General features: G+C 58.3%; 1 protein-coding gene across 2 annotated transcripts in view; it reads right to left on the reverse strand.

Annotated features, from left to right (window-relative positions):
- Window positions 1-13,977, reverse strand: part of COBL (cordon-bleu WH2 repeat protein) — a 203,270-nt gene extending 189,293 nt beyond the window's left edge. For both annotated transcript variants that reach the window (XM_062178958.1, XM_062178957.1), the window contains exon 1: window positions 13,768-13,977. In XM_062178958.1, the coding sequence (XP_062034942.1) occupies window positions 13,768-13,808 (41 nt within the window). In that variant the 5' untranslated portion in view covers window positions 13,809-13,977. The remainder of the gene's footprint in view (window positions 1-13,767) is intronic.
- Between the last annotated feature and the right edge of the window lie 1,451 nt (window positions 13,978-15,428).

Below are 15,428 nucleotides of genomic sequence, written 5' to 3' on the forward strand. Positions count from 1 at the left end.
TCCCCATGTGACACTGGAGCACTGGGGGAGGCTCACTGTCCTCGGGCACCCACCCTGGGAGCCCCGCCCACACAGCCAATCCTCCCCTTCTCTAGACACACCTGCTCCTGCTGTGGGAACGCCCAGGAAGCCCCAAGGCCTCCCGGTGTCCTGATCCAGGGGACCCGAGCCCCACCTGGCAAGATGAGGACTGCACCGGGCTGCGGGGCCTCTGCATCCAGACCCAGCGTCACCCGTGCCCATGAGCTGTCCTGGTCACGGCGCCCAGCCTCTCTGTCCCCCATTTCTTGTGTCTACTGCGGGAGGAATCCTGGTCTCCACTCTGTGGGTGCCGTGAACAGCAGGTTACGGAAGACACAGCAGGACGCACACTGCTGCTGGCTCTGTCGGCACCCACGTCTGCCGCGCTGATCCCATCGCTGCTAGCCCGCCTCTCCTCTTCGAGATGGTGCCTCATCTGTGGACTCACGGAGACGGGGCTGCCATGGGCTCTGACTGACCTGCAGCACCCTGGCCACTGTCCTCGTGTCCTCCCCCCACAGGCAGAGACTGAGGGCCGCCCATCTCTGCAGCCTCAGCTGGGGCACGCACTAAGAAACCACACAGGCTGGCTGGCTGGCAGAGCCCAGATCCGGCCTCACTGCAGCACGGGCAGCTTGGAGGGGCAGCTGACTACAGCAGCCACACCAGCACTTGCTAGCGGTTCCGTGATGAGAAATGCTCCCTTGAGACAGCTCCCTCGGGGCATTTTCTGCCGCCATAACTGAACACCACAGACAGGCCCATCCACAAACAGGACTAATGTCTGCAGCCCAAGTTTTGGGGCGGCAAGTCCAAGAGCACGGCGCTGGCCCCTGCCCCAAGTGGGCAGAGCTAGCCTGCAGCATGATAGGGGAGACAGAGAGGCCGGCAGAGTGGGCTCCTCTTCCCCTCCACAAAGCAAGGGTCCCATCATGAGGAGCCCACCCTCATGCCTCCTGCCATCCTCCTGACCTCTCAAAAGCCCACCCCCACACAGCCCCTCCCATCCTAATGACCCCCCAAAGCCCCATCCCCATACAGCCCCTCCCATTATAACCACCCCCAAACCCCACTCCCAAACAGCCCCTCCCATCCCCAAAACCTTACCCCAAACAGCCCCTCCCATTGTAACCACCCCCAAATCCCCACCTCTAGACAGCGCCTCCCATCCTAAGGACCCCTCCAAAGCTTCACCGGCAAGCACCACATTGGGGCTCCCAGCACATGGGTTTTGGGGAGACACTCAAGCCACACCAGCATTCTCTGTTCACCTCACCTGACGAGCCACAGATTTTTTTAATCCTAAAGAGTCACATTTGGGGCCAGCATTGTGGTGCAATGGGTTAAACTGCCACCTTTGATGCCGGCATCCCACAGGAACACTGGTTCAAGTCCCGGCTGCTCCATTTCCAATTCAGTCCCTGATAATGAGCCTGGGAAAGCAGCAGAAGATGACCCAAGTACTTGGCCCCTACACCTACATGGGAGACCTGGATGGAGTTCTAGGCTCCCGGCTTCGGCCTGGCCTAGTCCCAGCCATTGTGGCCACCTGGGGAGTGAGTCAGGGGTTGGAAGATCTGTTTTTCTCCTTCTCTCCATCTCTCTTTCTGTAACTCTGCCTTTCAAATCAATCAATCTTAAAAAAAAAAAAATCACAATTCTAGTGATAATTTTGCCTTCAAAGCACAGGAACTTAAGCTGAGCTCACCTTCACTCCCTGACAATGAACTCCTCCTGTTTCATAGACCATGCCACCCAGGGCACCAGGCCGAGAGCCCCTCCCCCAACACAGACCAGGTGACTCATCTGATGGCATGTGCAAGATCCCTGGCTCCATTCCCCAGTGTGACGCTGAAACCATGACAACAAAACACCAGGCACAGGGCCGGGTTCTGAGAGCTGAGCTGCCGCTTCCGCCCCTGCAATCGAAACCGGTCCCTCGCAGGCTAGAATGAAACCAGCCATGAATACAGCCATGAAGTGGCTGCCCCAGCCTCGCGCTAAAGCTGGCACTCAGACCACAGTCAGGCTCACGCCCTTACCTAGACTAGCAGGGCCTGGGTCGATGTTTGACACCCTCCTGTGAGATCTGGGGACACACACGGAAACCCAGTGGGCAGGCCTGACCCTGTGGAGGGTCGCAGGACACGGTGGCGCCCCCACCCCAGCGGGAACACAGGCAGGGGGCCTCCTGCTTGGCACTTCCTCCAGCAGAAACAGCCCAGAGCAGGAGGCCACAGCCACTGGACGTGCTGAGTGGGGACTTTACGGAGCCCTTAGTGTCCCGTGTGTCACACATGACACACAGCCCGCCCCCTCCCACCAGGAGGGCACACACACACTCTGCGCTTCCCGCGTGGGTCCATTCCCCACACCTCCCCAGTGGACAACAGGCCTGCTCAGTCGTCCGTAATAAGTGCTGACATGAAGCAATGCTGCTCAGTTGTGGGCCCCCTGTGCCACTTCAGTCCCCACAGGGGTGCAGCACGGAAGGACCAGACCAGGGAACCGGCACATCCATCATCTAAGATAGGGATCGTGGCGGTGGGAGCACTCGGAATCCTGCCAGGGGCTATCCTGAAGTCCTCCTTCATCAGCGTGGGCCAGAGTTAGCTCCTGTGCTACAGAACCCCCAGGTCACTCCTCCCTTAAACGTCAGGCAACTGAAGGGTGCCGCCTCCCAGGCACCTGCGCTTGCCATCAAAGCCGGCGGTTCACTCCCGGTGAGCTCTGCAGCCGCCGTCTGGTCCCGGACAGGGGAGCACCGAGCACTTTATGCACCCAGGAACAGAAAGTCAGCATCAGGGGGCAGCACTGTGGGGCGGAAGGCTACGCTGCCGCATGCGACACTGGCTCCCAGCGCCAGCTTGAGTCCCGGCTGCTCCCCTTCTCATCCAGCTCCCCGAGAATGTGTTGAGAGGCAGCAGAAGATGGCCCAAGTGCTTGGGTCCCTGGGTACCTGTCACCAAGTTGACAGACTACGAGGGAGTTCTTGGCTCCTGGCTTAGGCCTGGCCCAGACCCAGCTGTTGTGGCCATTTGGGAAGTCAACCAGCAGAGGAAAGTCTCTCTCTCTCTCTCTCTCTCTCTGTCTGTGTCTCTCTCCGTCTCCCTCTCTCTCTGTCTCTGTGTCTCTCTCTCTCTCTCTGTGTCTCTGTCTCCCTCCCTCTCTCTCTGTGTGTGTGTCTCTGTCTTCCTCCCTCTCTCTCTCTCTCTGTCTCTCTCTGTCTGTGTCTCTCTCTGTCTCTCTCTCTCTATGTGTCTCTCTCTGTCTCCCTCCCTCCCTCTCTCTCTCTCTCTCTGTCTGTGTCTCTCTGTCTCCCTCCCTCTCTCTCTCTCTGTCTCCCTCTCTCTCTCTCTCTATGTGCATGTGTGCCTGTGTGCTTATATGTATGTGACTCTGCCTTTCAAATAAATACATTAAAAAATGTTTATGAGTCAACATTAAGAAAACATCTCGAACACAGATCTTTCCTCGAGGCTGCTATTCAAATGCAACCAGACCAACAGTTAGGCAAAAGGCAACAGGCTGACAAGAGGTCTGTGGAAAAAGCAAAACTAAGATAGTGTTATTTTGTTCAAGAAGTTTTGAAATCCACACATGTGAGGATTTTCCAAAAGTTAGAAGACATGCATTATGAAAAGACTATGACTGGGATTCACATTGTTTTGCACCAAAATAATGTTAGCTTTTAATTCTACTTTTCAAAGACTTTTTAAAGTACCCTCGAATTCTTCCAACTCTGCCTATGTCACTTACTAACTGGTTACAGGAGACAAGACAGACGATTCCACACAGGGAAGCAAAACCTCATGAAGAGTGATACACTGGATTTCTGACAATGATGCAAAGCCAGTCTGAAAGAAACAGAAAACAGATGGCAGGAGGTTCCACTTGCATGGGCCTGGGACAGCTAAGGACGCACACAGGACACACACCGTCCAACAGCCCGGATGGGAGGCCGGGCACCAGGAACACTGTCCCTGGTGGAGGAGGCCAGCTGTGGCTCCCCAGCTCGGGGTCCCTAGGCAGGAAGTAGAAGAGGCGCATGGACCCCAGGAAGCACACACAGGGCCAGGTACAGTGACCCCCACACAGGCCCCTCCTCGACCCACTGCAGCACAGCAACCTGGGGGCTCCACGGTGCCTCCACGCCCCGTGCCCCACAGGGCAGAGGCAGGTAAAGCAACACCCGCTCCTTAGCAGGACTCAGAGTGTGCATCCCGGGGCGAGCAGCTCCGTGCTTCCATGAAGTGCAGTGAGCTGAGCCACATCCCGGATACAAGAGGAGCCTTGGAGACGTTTATTAATTCATCAGCCGGGATCAAGGCAGAGCATCTGCTGGCGGGGGCCGGGGGAAGAGTCTGGATCCTATTCCTCCAATTAATTCAGAAACCCTTTCGCCGGTCTCACCATAGCGGGGGGGGGGGGGGTGGGGGGTGGGGGGGGGGAATCCCCTTCTAACACACGCCGCAGGTTTCCCTCAGAACACAATCCCACCGAGCAGGCCGGGGCACAGCAGCACAGCCCCCGCACAGGGGTCCCACAGCAAAGCGCTGCCGAGGGGCACCACGGGCAGCCCCTCCACCCAGGGATGGGCCAAGGGGACCCGGGCATGGTCTCTGCTGGTGCAGTGGGCTGACCACAGGAGAAGCAGCCGGACCTGGCCTCAAGTCAATGACAGCCTCGTCCACACCACGGCGAGGACAGGCCCCAGCCTGCCCAGGGCCCCGGTGTATGCCGAGTGTGCTGTGACCACCTCCAGCAGCCAGAAATCTCACGGCTGCACGTGACTGTAGTGCCAAGTCAGGTGCACTCCTCTGCAGAACACGTTTGTTTCCTGTCTTAGAAGCACTTACAACCAAAAAGCTGTGGCACCAGAAATGTGACACATTATGTGACGTAAAAAGGAACTGACGAACAACACAGAGGCATTCCAAAGCGAAATCCCTTTTCAGAGTAAAGTGGTCCGTTCCAGAACTCGTTTTCTGAGCGCTGTGAAGCTCACAGGCGAACCTCACTCAGTCAGGGCACGTTCCTGACCACAGGTGCCGGGAGCTGGGAGCGGGCTGTGCGCGAGGGCTCGTCCCAGTGCGAGTACCAGACGTGCACGTGCAACATCACAGGAGGGACTGGCAGGGGCCAGAGGAGACCTGCAGCCCCTCCCCCTGCACACGTGCCGCCATGGCTGTGCTGTGTGCTGTGGCTGGGGTCGGCATAGACTGGAGGGAGGATGTCTTTGGTTCCCCCCCACCCCATGACGACACACATGAGACAGACGTGCGGGCGGCATCTCAGAGCCCTGTGAATGGCAATGTCTGGTTGCTGGCCCCAGTCAGCCACTCTCCCTGCAAGCTAATGGTTTGTTTATTGAACATTAGTGGGTTTGCTCATAATTAGTAGGGTTCTGGCCAACCAAACTGTATTTAGGGACTGAAAAATTAGCCGCACGAACAGAATCACACACAGCAGCTGTATACTCACTCCCACCCAAGCCTATTTTTAAAACCAACTCCAAACCATTAAGTTGGGGGAGCGGGGGGGGGGGGGGGGCTGCCAGACATGGAAAACTGCTGCTTTACCATGTGCTGGGGTCAGTTTTAACTTCATGCCCACTCCAACACACCTACTTACACGCATGCACACCACACGTAAACACATACACATGCATGCACGTACATTGTGCATAATGTATACCGTATACACACACACAAAGTCATACACACACACACAACACAAGCCCTGCTATGGTCTGAACAAGATGCAGCTCCTAAACTCAGGCAGACATTTAATGCATGAAGTCCAACTGTGCCACTGACCAACGCCACACTGTCCTGGAGACATCCCTGCCTGCCCAGAGCTCAGAATTCCACGGGTGAAAGACCAGTGAGTGGAAAACTCTAACAAAAGAAGAGAGCTTCTAACAGGCAAGTGGGAAGTGCAGAAGCAAACACCACAGAGCCAAGGCAGGCAGACCCTGGAGAGGAGTCCCAGAGAGCTCAGGCGGGAAGCCCACTGCACTGGCAGATAGACAAGGACACCGGGAAAGGAGGAGGAAAGTGCCCAGGGCAGGGAGGCTGGAAAAAGAGGCAGCAATGAGCTCTGGGCAGGGGACAGCAGCACAAGCCGAGGCACAGCCCCACTGGCCACCACGGAGCCACTGTCCCAAGCCCACGGATCAAAACCAAACCAGGTGAGCCCCTGTGAGCCTCAGGTACGTTCTCTGCCCCCCCCCCGGGTCTCCCTCACCTCCGCTCCCCCCAGGTCTCCCTCACCTCCGCTCCCCCCGGGTCTCCCTCACCTCCGCTCCCCCCGGGTCTCCCTCTCCTCCGCTCCCCCAGGGTCTCCCTCACCTCCACTCCCCCCGGGTCTCCCTCACCTCCGCTCCCCCAAGGTCTCCCTCACCTCCGCTCCCCCCAGGTCTCCCTCACCTCCACTCCCCCAGGTCTCCCTCACCTCTGCTCCCCCGGGTCTCCCTCACCTCCGCTCCCCCCGGGTCTCCCTCACCTCCGCTCCCCCCGGGTCTCCCTCAACTCCGCTCCCCCCGGGTCTCCCTCACCTCCGCTCCCCCCGGGTCTCCCTCACCTCCGCTCCCCCAGGGTCTCCCTCACCTCCGCTCCCCCAGGGTCTCCCTCACCTCCGCTCCCCCCAAGTCTCCCCCCAGGTCTCCCTCACCTCCGCTCCCCCCAAGTCTCCCCCCAGGTCTCCCTCACCTCCGCTCCCCCAAGGTCTCCCTCTCTTCCGCTCCCCCCAGGTCTTCCTCACCTCCGCTCCCCCCGGGTCTCCCTCACCTCCGCTCCCCCCAAGTCTCCCCCCAGGTCTCCCTCACCTCCGCTCCCCCAAGGTCTCCCTCTCTTCCGCTCCCCCCAGGTCTTCCTCACCTCCGCTCCCCCCGGGTCTCCCTCACCTCCGCTCCCCCCGGGTCTCCCTCACCTCCGCTCCCCCCAAGTCTCCCCCCAGGTCTCCCTCACCTCCGCTCCCCCAAGGTCTCCCTCTCTTCCGCTCCCCCCAGGTCTTCCTCACCTCCGCTCCCCCGGGTCTCCCTCACCTCCGCTCCCCCCGGGTCTCCCTCACCTCCGCTCCCCCCGGGTCTCCCTCACCTCCGCTCCCCCCGGGTCTCCCTCACCTCCGCTCCCCGCAGGTCTCCTGCACCTTTGGCCTCACTACATTCGGCACTTGGGGAGGACACCAGGCAGCAAAGCTCTGTGGACACCTGGGCCAGGCTTCCACCAGGAGCTGTGTCCAGAGAGGCCTGTGACCCAGGCGGAGGGGAAACGCCACCTTGTGTGACCGGCACCAGGCCTACATCGCATTCCTGAGCCAGTGTTCTTTCTATTCACCCTCCTGTATGCCTCTGATAGGAGAAAGTCAAACAGGATTAGCAAACCAGGAGGCATTTATCAAAGTAGACACCCTGCCTGGTCCACAGAGCCACGGACCCTGCAGGGGGCTCGGTGGTGTGAGCACATCCAGGTGTCCACTGAGAAGCCACAGCAGGTGCCCTTGCCACCCCTGTCTGGAAGGCAGTGGCAGTGTCCCTATGGTGACAGCCCCTCACCTGGCCAGCAGTGGAGACAAGGGCAGGAGGGGGAAGATACTGGTAACAAAAGGGGGAGAGAGGGGGCGGGTGCTGTGGCATAGCGGGTAAAGCCACCACCTGCAGTGCTGGAATCTCATACAGGTGCTGGCTCGAGTCCCAGCTGCTCCACTTCTGATCCAGCTCTCTGCTACGGCCTGGGAAGGCAGTAGAAGATGGCCCAAATCCTTGGGCCCCTGCACCTGCATGGGAGACCCAGAGGAAGCTCCTGGCTCCTGGCTTCGGATCAGCACAGCTCCAGCCATTGCAGCCAACTGGGGAGTGAACCAGTGGATGGAAGACCTTTTACTCTCTCCCTGCCTTTGCCTCTCTGTAACTCTGCCTTTCAAATAAAATAAATTAAAAAAAGAAAAGAAGGAAGAAGAGTGGGGAGACAGACAGCCAGGACCCTGGTTTGTCTTTGGGAACTTGTGTCCATTCTAAGGGTGTCCAGGGCTTCTGGAGACCGATCCGCGTGCCCCCACAAGGCATGGCTGTGCTCGCTGGAGGTGGGAGTCATCTGCAAACGGATCTGTGCCAGAGCAGTTGCGGTCTAGGCATCCATCTCATCAAATGTAGCTAAGCAAAATCCATCCTGACAGTTGCTTCAAAGGCCTTTTCTCTCCTCTTCCTTTTTATTAACAGGAAGGTTTCTGGCAGGGCAGCCTGTTCTAATTGGACTTGGCCCGTGGAAGCCAGGGTCCTGGCCAGCCGCGGCTCAGCACCTGCTGAGGGAGACCAGTGGAGAGTAGGAACCCTGGGGACCACACAGCTCCCTCGCGGGCGCCCCCAGCCAGATGACCAGAGACTCCTGCTGCTGGAGACTCAGGGCCACCTCGGCACCCAAAGTGCTCGACAGGACACAGAATCCCAGCCCTGGGCCTTGAACGCGGTCATCGCCAGTAGCTTTGTGAAATGCAACTGAAACCAATAAAGATCGCCCGAAAAAGACAGTCTGGGTGAAAAAATAAAGAATTGTAGGAACATCAAGGAAACGTAGCATACACTGCCTATCAGTGCAGGTGTTGAAAACCACCAGTGAACCGAGCAACAGAGACACACTGAGTGACAGGGAGGAGGGAGAAGGCAACCATTTAAGAACTGGGGGGGGACACAACTTGCACTTTACTCAAATTAAAATATTACAAAGAGTAAAAAAGCTTACTTTCAAAATGCCAATACATAGCTATAATATAAATCAGTATTAAATATTTTAAGTAAAGAAAAAGTCCAAAGATGAAAATATGTAAAAGCTTTCAATGAGTCATGAAATATTAAATCTACACTCTGCTACAGCATAACTTCAATGGAAAAAAACACAACACTAAAATCAACTGACACTTAAAATCCACAGACTCATAAGCACACATGCACAGGAAGAGAAGGAGTGGTAGAGAGGAGACAGCATACCAAGTGCCGGCCCACCCGTGTTCCCGCTCAGCTCAGCCTAAGTGACCAAACGCCACCCTCCTCTATGTGCACATCCCCAACCTAACACTGCTTTGCCATCACGTATTTCGAGTCTTTCTTCTAAAACTTTTCATCTATTGCAAAATTAAATTCAATCATAAATCAAAGCACACACCACAAAAGGCTTAGAAACCTAAACTACAGAGATAAACCTTCTAATCATTGTTGTCCTAATACTTATGGACGCACTCCTGGGTGCACACAGATCATGACGTCATCTGCCAGGTCCCAAATTAAAAGAGCACAGAGCTGAGGCTGCCTGTATGTGGAGCAGTCACCCGGCCGGGCCACGGCCCTACCCGGTGACAATCCCCTCAACGTGGGCGCTGGAGAGGGTCACAATTGGAAAAGGCTGGAGCTCTGGAGACAGGAGGAGCTCACCGTCTTACAAACACCTTGACACCAGGCTGTAGTCATGCTTCAACGCCATCGCCCTCACACAACCACTGAGACACAACTCTCCTCATTTATTCACAGAATCACAATCAGAAAAGAACCAGGTCCCAAGGGTTTTCTCCACTTCAGCGCGAGCCAGGCCCAACCTTCCCGTTCTTAAATGAACTGCCGAAAACAAAGCAGCTCAGAACACGTGTTAAAAATTCAGCTCAGTGGGAAGCCAAGACACTGGCAAAAAAGGAAATACACGAAAGATCTCTGTGAGTGAGATCCGGCGGAAAGAAGGGGCCATCAAAGAAGGAGGTACCTTTCTCTGAAGGGAGGAGAGAACTTCCACTTTGACTATGGCCTCGTCTAAATAAGATCAGAGTTTGTGGACTCAAGAGGCTTCCTTAGCCTTGGCAGCTCATGACAGAGCCTCGGGTGATTACTGACGTCATAAATAAGAATGTCAGTTGCTAAATCAATAGGAGTCACTGTGCACTTACTCCCCATGTAGGATCTCTGTCCTTAAGGTGTTGTACTATGAGAATTAACGGTACAACTACTACTCAAACAGGACTCTATACTTTGTGTGTCTGTGTGGGTGCAAACTGCTGAAATCTTTACTCAGTATAGAGTTGATCTTCTGCATATAAAGATAATTGAAAATGAATCTTAATGAAGAATGGGATGGGACAGGGAGTAGGAGGAGGGCCAATTTGGGGGTGAGAGGGCAGGTATAGAGGGAAGAACCGCTATCATCCAAAAGTTTACTTATGAAATTTAGACTACATAAAAGCTTTCTAAAAAAATGCAGCTCAGAGTAGACGTGCACGACTGAATGCTGCCGACAGCCAGTACACAAACTTGGACTTGGAAGTAACACATTCTCAGACTCGTGAGCCAAGGGACAGCCCCAGCTCTCTACGGCGTCTCGCTGTCCCATTTCCTTCACATCTGGGTGCCCACTGCGGCGTACCGGTGGACGTCAGCGTGGCTGGCCGGGCAGGAGCAAGAGCAGCAGGCCTTCCACGCTCGCCCTGGGCAGGCTCAGAAGCTCCAGTGCCTTCCATTTCCACCTGGTTTTGGTCTGATACCTTGGTTAAACAAACACAGATTTCCACAGGGAAGTGAGTATCAGCCACATCTCCAGGCAGCTCACACTCTGGTGGAACTGGTGAGCAAACCGGCTATTTGCCGGAAGCCAACTGCCTGAACGCAGACGCACAGCTGCTCTGCCATTCCTGCGTCTGCAGACTGTTCCGCAGAAGCACGTCGTTCCGCCACAGGGGGAAAAGCAAAAATCTGCAAACCTTCTGTGGGACCCAGAGGGAAAGACCCACATCAGGGAAGGACCCACCACACCCAGGCAGCCACACGGGAGGTAAACCGGCAAGCTCCAGGTGCGGCTTCAATATATTTTAAAACTTCATCCAAAGGCTACTGTCTTGGTGTTCTAGAATATTCTATGAATTACGACGCTTCAGTTGGGCTCTAAGACTCCCTAAAAGTGAAATCAAGTCTGACACATTGGCTTCTGCACACGCAGCCTCCTCCCTAAGCCAGTCACAGTCACTGTTTTAAGGACATTACTGACACAAACCTAAGAAAATTTGCATTTGTGTCCTGAACAAAGACAGCGTTTTAATCAGAGCCACAGCCAGGGAACGCACATGCACCGCCCCTCTGTGCCTCCAGGAATCCCCAGGCTGAGCTCTGCTCTGTGGAATCTCCTTAATTCATGCTATGCAGGCCGGCCCCTGTCAGCAAGGCCACAGCACCTGCACCCCAGCAGGGCACAATGACAACTTGCTGAGTGCGACACTGTACCACTGCCCTGGTGCCAGGAACCAGACTGCCCAAGCCTGGACAGACCCTGCCTCATTCTCCCCACACTGCAGAGCCCATCCAGAGAGACTGCCCCCACCTCATTCTCCCCACACTGCAGGGCCCATCCAGAGAGACTGCCCCCACCTCATTCTCCCCACACTGCAGAGCCCATCCAGAGAGACTGCCCCCACCTCATTCTCCCCACACTGCAGAGCCCATCCAGAGAGACTGCCCCCACCTCATTCTCCCCACACTGCAGGGCCCATCCAGGGAGACTGCCCCCACCTCATTCTCCCCACACTGCAGGGCCCATCCAGGGAGACTGCCCCCACCTCATTCTCCCCACACTGCAGGGCCCATCCAGAGAGACTGCCCCCACCTCATTCTCCCCACACTTCAGAGCCAATCCAGAGAGACTGCCCCCACCTCATTCTCCCCACACTGCAGGGCCCATCCAGGGAGACTGCCCCCACCTCATTCTCCCCACACTGCAGGGCCCATCCAGAGAGACTGCCCCCACCTCATTCTCCCCACACTTCAGAGCCCATCCAGAGAGACTGCCCCCACCTCATTCTCCCCACACTGCAGGGCCCATCCAGAGAGACTGCCCCCACCTCATTCTCCCCACACTGCAGGGCCCATCCAGAGAGACTGCCCCCACCTCATTCTCCCCACACTGCAGGGCCCATCCAGAGAGACTGCCCCCACCTCATTCTCCCCACACTGCAGGGCCCATCCAGAGAGACTGCCCCCACCTCATTCTCCCCACACTGCAGAGCCCATCCAGAGAGACTGCCCCCACCTCATTCTCCCCACACTGCAGGGCCCATCCAGAGAGACTGCCCCCACCTCATTCTCCCCACACTGCAGAGCCAATCCACAGAGGGGAAACAGAAACCCCAGGACCCGCTGGCAAGATCCCACGGCCACCAATAAGGGGCTGCGGCCAGGAACCTCACAGCCACACCCGTGCTTTATGGCAGGCGACAAACGTTATATAAAACATTCAAGAACCATTTCCTTCTCAGGCTTTGAACAAAGTCATGTATTATGAAACTCACACTTGTCTGAAAAACATGAGCGTGGACTTTCTTTTTAAACGTTCGTCATTTTCTATATTCTCGTGCTCTTTCACTGGAAGTACTGACAAGTGAGTGGAGGGAGGAGGCTGAAGGTTCCGGTGCTAACAAGGGCCTTGTTTTTCCCATGGGACTCCCAGGGGCAGGCCCCAGGGCAGCCCTGGGGCTCCCCTCTCCCTCCTGCCATAGGGCTGGCAAGAGCCAGGGTCAGGATTTTACCCATACTCCTTGGATACGAGGTTGCCAGCCTCTTACATATTCTCCTCATATTTATTTATAAGGGGGTAGTGACAAACAATCCAGTCTCCTGAAACAGGCGCACTTCATCTAGGAAAGCCACGGATTCAAAGGTGACTCCGTGTCGAATTTCACCCACATTTGGAGATGCCCATTAGCATGAAAAAGGATTTCCTGTATTTATGTTCTTTGTGGGGATTTGTTAGTTCAAAGAGAATTACATAACAACCACTAAGTGCAATGCAAAAAAAAAAAAAAAGTTCAGCATTCCAGGGTCAGGATTATTTGATTTGTTAACCTGGCTCACTTTTTCCTGGCATTAAAGGGAGAATTTTACAAAAAGAGCCAGTTCCCAAACTCTGCACACTTGTGCGGCTCGGGGACAGCGTGAGTCAGAGGGGCACAACTGTTAAAGAAAGGTCTGTTGTCCCGGAAGCTGCGCCCTTCAAGGCCAGTTGCTCCGGCGGGGCCGGACCCACCCCAACCCCTCATTCCATCGCCAGGACTCCCAGGGCGCGGGGCCGAAGTCTGCGCGCCGCGGACACCCAAGGGCGCCGGGGCTGCGCGGGCCCGCGGCCTGGGCGCCAGGCGCACGGCTCCACACGGCTGCGGATCGGTTAAAGGGCCCGTTTGTGCGTCCTGCAGTGGGAAAGTTCCTCCTTCTGCGGGGGGAAACCTGCCCAAGGCGCGGGATCCCTTCACGCCACGGCTGAAGGCCGCAAACCTACCCCGGAATCGCGGAGGCGGGGACCGAGCGGGCTCCGCACCTGAGGCCGTCCCGGGGCACGGAGGCCGGGGCGCGGGGCAGGTATCACGGAAAACCCGCAGACCCGCCGGCAGAGGCGCCTACACGGCGACCCCGAGTGCGCGGGGCCGAGGCGGCCCTCGAGGTCCCGGGACCCTCCCCTTCGCCGCGCGGGGACGAGCGGCCCGTGGGCAGCTTCTGTGGCCCGGCAGGAGCGGCCGGAGCCAGGGGCCGCTGTCCCGCAGCCTCCCAGCCGCTCGGCGCAGACTCTCGGCGGGGTGAGGGCTGCACGAGCCGGCGGGGGCCCCGCGCGCACCCAGCCCTGCGGAGAGCGCGCCCCGGCCGGGCCTGGCACGGTTACCTGGGCGACGACCCGGGCCCAAAGTACACAAACGCCCCCCGCACCAGCTCCCCCGAAGCCCGCGGCTTACCCGGTGGGGGGCTTGGCCGCCGAGGCGCTCTGCGCGTCCATGGTGCGGGCCGGCCGGGGCGCGGGCGAGCTCGGGCCGGGCCGAGTCAGGCGCTGGCCGCCGCCGCCGCCGCCCTCATTCACTTGTTCCGCGCTGACCCATCGTCCACCCACGCGAGGCCTGCGGAGGACAGCGGCCGGCAGGGAGCTCGGCAGGGGCTGGGAGCGTCCCAGGCGGGCGGGGAGGGGCCGGCGGCGGCGGCGGCGGCGCGGGGCGGGAGCGCCGGGAGCCAGGTGCGCCGAGCGCGCCCCCGCCCCGCCCGCCCCCAGGAGCGCCGCCCCCGCCCCGCCCGCGCCCGCGCCCGCGCCGCGCGCCTGCCCTCCCCGCACGCGACCCGGCGGGGGTCTGCAGGCGCCAGGGCCCCGCGGCCGCCGCGGAGGTCCTGCCCCGTCTCGGGACCAGGCAGGGGGTTCTGGGGTGGCCCGGCCCAGGCTGGGTGGGGCCAGGAGAGGGGAACCACCTGGCGTCCGGGGAGGTCCCGCGGGGCGAGCCGAGCAGCCGCAGGTGGGGGTTCGAGGATGGGGCGCGGGGCAGGGGCGCCCAGGGCCGCGCTGTTTATCCGCGCATCAGGTGAGTAAGTAGAGTGGCGCCCAGAGGCGTCAGCGCGCCTGGGAGTTTGTTGGAAATGCAGCCAGGAGCCCTGGCCCGAGCACGGCCTGACTGCCGGCGGGAGCACGGCGGGGATGTGCGCCCAAGGTTCCCGGGCACGCTGTCGGCAGTTACGAAGCAGCAGCCCGCGGGCCCTGCCTCACCCGCGCACTCCTGCTGGTTCGGCCGCAGCAAGGAGGCTCTGATCAAAGGATACAAAGGATAGTTTCTATCCCAGGGGTCGGTGGCAGGCGTAGAAGGCTCGGCAGGTATCCTGTGATTGGCCCAGATATCCAGGGCCGGCCTGGGCCTTGGTGGCTCTGATCCCGGCTTTCACAGGAGGACGGAGACCAGCCCAGACCCACAGTGTACATCTTGCCAGGGCTGCAAAGCCTGGGGTGCACCGGCTGGCTCCCAGCCAGCACTGGTGCCCTACCCCTCCCACCCCTGCAGGCCCAGCCCCCAGGGTTTCACCTCTGCTCCTCGCCTCCATGCCAGCCTCTGCCAGCCCCTCAGCTTCTGTCCCCACCCCTGTCACCACCCAGGTCCCCTAGCACTTACATGCATGTGTGTATGGTCCCTTGTGTGTGTTACAGTGCTTACGTTTATAAAGAAAAAGTCATGAGTACCTGTGTAAATAGGTAATATGGGTGTGTCCGTATGGGTGTGTGAATGGAGCACAGCACAGAAACCCAGAGAGGCTGCCTTCACCACACACAGCGTCCACCGCTTCGCCCTTGCTCTGCCGCCCTGACCGTGGTCTCCGAGAACCTTGGACTCGGGTCTGCTTTGTGGATCACAGTCAGCCTTTGGTCAGTGCCGGGGTGGAGTTCGGGCTCTGTAAATGAGGACACCTGATGGGTGAGTCTGGCCCCTCCTCCTCCGCTGTGGGTGGCTGAGAGGCCCTCCCAGCCCTGGGGCCCTCCTTGCTGTAGACACCACTGTGAGAAGGGGCATCCTGGGAGGGGCCAGACAGGGCCCGCTGAGGTCCTCTCCAGGAGTCCTTGCAGGCAGCACGGCTGGGGGCCAGCCTG

Source organism: Lepus europaeus, chromosome 20, assembly GCF_033115175.1.
Source record: "Lepus europaeus isolate LE1 chromosome 20, mLepTim1.pri, whole genome shotgun sequence".
NCBI lineage: Eukaryota > Metazoa > Chordata > Mammalia > Lagomorpha > Leporidae > Lepus > Lepus europaeus.